At 47.9% G+C, this 4,171-nt stretch overlaps 1 protein-coding gene across 1 annotated transcript in view; it reads left to right on the top strand.

Moving 5' to 3' along the window:
- rad9a (RAD9 checkpoint clamp component A) overlaps window positions 1-3,894 on the top strand; it is a 12,028-nt gene extending 8,134 nt beyond the window's left edge. The window contains exons 9-11 of the mRNA XM_063000208.1: window positions 55-162; window positions 2,257-2,485; window positions 2,566-3,894. Coding sequence (XP_062856278.1) covers window positions 55-162; window positions 2,257-2,485; window positions 2,566-2,682 — 454 coding nt within the window. The 3' untranslated portion in view covers window positions 2,683-3,894. The remainder of the gene's footprint in view (window positions 1-54; window positions 163-2,256; window positions 2,486-2,565) is intronic.
- The last annotated feature ends 277 nt before the right edge of the window (window positions 3,895-4,171 follow it).

The following is a 4,171-nucleotide window of genomic DNA, read 5'->3' as shown; positions in this document are numbered from 1 at the left end:
GATCTGTCACGCGTCCGAAAGCGCGTTCTAATCGTCCGGTGTTTCTCTTCTCAGTCCGGTTATCCTGAACATGTCCGACAGCGTCCTGGAGGCTAACTTCATCCTCGCCACCCTGTCTGAGGACGCCCATCAGCGCCCCCACAACAACAACAGAACGGAAAGGTGGGTTCACTACAGAGGACGCACAGAAGATCAGATCACTGCTGGTTCATTCTAACACACATAATCCTAACACACGTGCTGAACTCAGGTCACAGCGGTACTACCGGCCTGCCCGGGCGCACAGCAGGCACAGTTGGCTTTGTCTGATATTAGGTAAGGATGTCATAGCGGTGATTCCACCACTAGAGGGCATCAGTGAGATCCCACCACCAGTTATACACTATACAGACAAAAGTATTGTGACGATGCTTTTAAGACACAAGTTACTAACCAGTGTAATAAATCACTTCCAACTTTACAGCAACAGTTTGGGGAAGGCCCTTTCCTGTTCCAGCACGAGCGAGCTCCATAAATACACGAAGAAACTCCAGAGCTCATCCCCACTCAACAGCTCTGGGATGAACCGGAACACCGACTGATCGATCAGCGCCCAGATATACAAATGCTGTCGTATTTTGACTGAATGTGTACAAATTCCCACAGACACACTCCGAAGTCTTGCAGAAAGGCTTCAGAGAAGAGTGGATGACATTAAAGCTCAACAGCGACCCCTGCCGTCTGCTCCAGGTATCGGCAGCAGTAGTAAAGGAACACACGGAGCGCAGTGTGATTGTTTGCCAGCTGCGCACGGGGTCGAGGGTGCGGGTGCTAGTCTGCAGCTCTCCTCGGACGGAGTGTGGGTGGTGCAAGTGGGAGACAGCTTGTAATGAATTGGGGAAAGAGGGAGAGAAAAGGACGTTGTAGCCTAGTGGTTAAGGTACTGCACTAGTAATCAAAAGGTCACTGGTTCAAGTCCCACCACTGCCAGGTTGCCACTGTTGGGCCCTTGAGCAAGGCCTAAGGGCCTCAATTGCTTGAATTAGAGATGCATTAATTACATAAATCCTTATGTAAATGTATAAATCCCATTAAATGCATAAATGCTTACCCTCAATTGCTTGAATTAAAGATGCATGAGTACCGATACCGCACTCATTAACTCGTACTCGCAAACGAGGCTCCGATACTAAACATCCGATACCGTGAGCCTAGTGCACGTTGCTGCGTTATGCCCGGTTCACACCACACGATTTTTGCCCTGATTTTCGCTCGGCGGCCGGTCGGCGCTAGATTTGCCGGCTCGGGAGCGACTCGGCGTTCGCTCGGCGATCGAAACTCGGTTCTCGATCGCTAAGTGTGAACTAGCCAACAGCTCGATCCGACCGGCTCGCCGAGCGCTCGAGTTTTCTAGCACGTCAGATATCTGATCCGAGATGTGCGACTGGGAACGAGCGACATGTCGAACAGCCAATGAGAACGCAGGAGAGGAGTGTAAACAGGTGGGACAGGGGGATAATATAGTTTATATCAGAATACATCAGCACACACACAAGTTTTACAGTATTTCTGACCTGATCGCAAAAATATTTATTAACCTCCAACTCACTACAGAACGATCCGTGCTGCTCGTGTTGCCAGATCCACTCAGATTCATTTATTTTTCCTCCTTGATTTCATTACGTCAGTGCACAAACACTTTGATCGCTCGCTACTTGTTGACGTGCATTTTTGGACGTGGTATCATTAAACCCCTCGTCACTTCTCACGTGTGTTTTTGTTTAAATAGGTATCGGTATCGGCAAGTACAAAAATACATGTACTCGTACTCGTACTCGGTTGGGAAAAAATGGTATCGATGCATCCCTAACTTGAACAATATACAGTCACAGTACTGTAGGTCACTTTTATTCTGGCTTCCCACCAGTTTATGTCCCAATTTAGTCATTTCCAGTTCCCACTTGTGAACCTGCTTACACAACTCTGATCTGATCAAGTCGTTTCTTATCACCTGCCAGTGTTGGGTTCCCACATAGAGAGCCGTATCGCGTACAGAGAGCCTCAGTAACGTCTGTGTGACTCTCGCAGTCGTCCGGTTTAGTCCCGGAGATCTCATTTCACAGCCGCGTTGGGAAGAGACGCCGTTCGCCCTTCCCTCCATCAAACACGCCCGATTGTGCCGTGTGATTGGTGTGTTAGCGCGTCAGTCTGCTGGATTAAATATCTGTAATTAAAGACTATCGTTCTGAGCATGCTCGGTTTCTCTCGCTCTCTCAGGCCGCGAGCCGAACCCGCCGCCGCCGCCGACGACTTCATGTGTGACGATATCGACTCCTATCTCATCGCCATGGAGACCAGTGAGCTTGCTGGTCCGTCCAACGAGCTCGTCCCCCGACCTTCCTCAACCAACCGTAAAACCCGGCCGCCCCCCGAAGATGAAGAGGATGAGGAGCGGGAAGATGAGGAGCGGGAGGAAGAGTCGCTAGAAAGACCCCCGAACAAAAAGGTTCCAGAACGTTCCTGATCTTCTCACCAGGTCCGTAAACGAGCGGTTCTAAATGTTAACGTTCTGTGTTTGTTCCTCAGTTCTGTTCGCTGTTCTTCGGCTCGGTGCTGCCGGCCTCGTCTCAGCTGACCAATCAGACCCTGCAGAGCCAGGAGGTGCTGGCCAGCGACAGCGAGGACGACAATCAGGCCGAATGATGATGCGCCGGTGTGTGAGAATGACATCGAAGCTCCTTCAGAAGTCAACGGACTGAGAGAAGTTCCAGTGGGAGTGTTCATGAACATATTTTTATTCCTGTGTTCTTTTATTTTAAGAGCAGAATCAGTGACGAAGGAGAGGAGAAAAGTGGGATTTGAACCCAGTTCATTACAGGGCGCAACACACGCTGTCTAACACCAGGGGGCGAACTATATGAGCACTTTATTAGGAACACATATCTGCTGGGTAGATTTACATTGACATTTTTTGGCATTTAAGTGTCGTACAGCACTGACAGTATATTATCTCTATTATCTAAGCACCTGAGGGTTAAGGGCCTTGCTTAAGGGCCCAACAGTGGCAACCTGGCAGTGGTGGGGCTTGAACCAGCAACCTTTGGATTATTAGTCAGATACCTTAACCACTAGGCTACTTGTGCCCTTGTAGATGAACACGTGGATATACAACCACTGACTGTAGCTCGCCATTCATGTACAGTAGACTGACTGTAGACTGTACCCCATTCATGAATCAAAACAGACCCCCTAGTTGTGTGTGTGTATGTGTGAGAGTGCAGCAGGTGCAGCAGTGTTGTTGGGATTAATAAATCATGTTTAAACTCACTGGCCTCTTTATTAGGAACACCTACCCTGTAAGTGCTGGTTGTAGGTGGACAGTTCATCTTCTTCCTGTCGGCATTATATTTTTGGTTGGAGTGCTGCTCCTTCCCAACAACACTGCTGCACTCATACATTCACAGAACAACACACACTAACACTGTCATCTGGTCAGTGTAGGTCCTATTCGAGTCCCTTTTGATTGATAAATGGGGGCAACAGTCGAGCTACAGTCAGTAATTGTATACCTACAATGCTTATCTGTATGGTGTAGCTTGTAAAATAGTCAGTGTTACAACAAAACCAGAAAGGTGTTCCTAATAAAGTGCAAAGTCAGTTTAAACTACAGAAGTCGATCTGCGCCCCCTGAAGGCGGTGCTCGTAATTACAGCAGCCCGTGTCCCAGTTTTAAGCATAAGAATAAACACAGGAATTCAAGTGTTACTGTTTTCGGTGTTAAAAAGCCTGAATCGGAACTCCTCTGGTGTATTTCATTACAGACTTTATTGTTGAGGAACTATTTACAGTCTCACTGATACACAATGCTAATATTAGCACACTGTACTAATAAAAAAATTCAAGAATTACAAGTTCCATCCTCGACAACGCCGTCTGAGTCCAGGAGTCCAGGAGAGTAAAACGTGCTGGTAGGAGTAACAGTATTTATATATTCTATATTTATATATTCTATAGGAGTCCATAAGCTTCACCTTCTTTATTTAGGGCACAGTAAACATTAAACCATTAAGAAATTGTTCAGGGCGGCGGTAGAACACACCTAAGCTCGCGGGTTTCAATCTCAGTTCTGCTAACGGCTGGCTGGGCGCCACGGACGACGATCAGCTCATCCAAGGGTGGAGCACTGTAGGGG

This window comes from Trichomycterus rosablanca, chromosome 8 (assembly GCF_030014385.1).
Source record: "Trichomycterus rosablanca isolate fTriRos1 chromosome 8, fTriRos1.hap1, whole genome shotgun sequence".
NCBI lineage: Eukaryota > Metazoa > Chordata > Actinopteri > Siluriformes > Trichomycteridae > Trichomycterus > Trichomycterus rosablanca.
The sequence above is the reverse complement of the archived record's forward strand: the minus strand, read 5'-3'. Positions and strand labels throughout refer to the sequence as shown.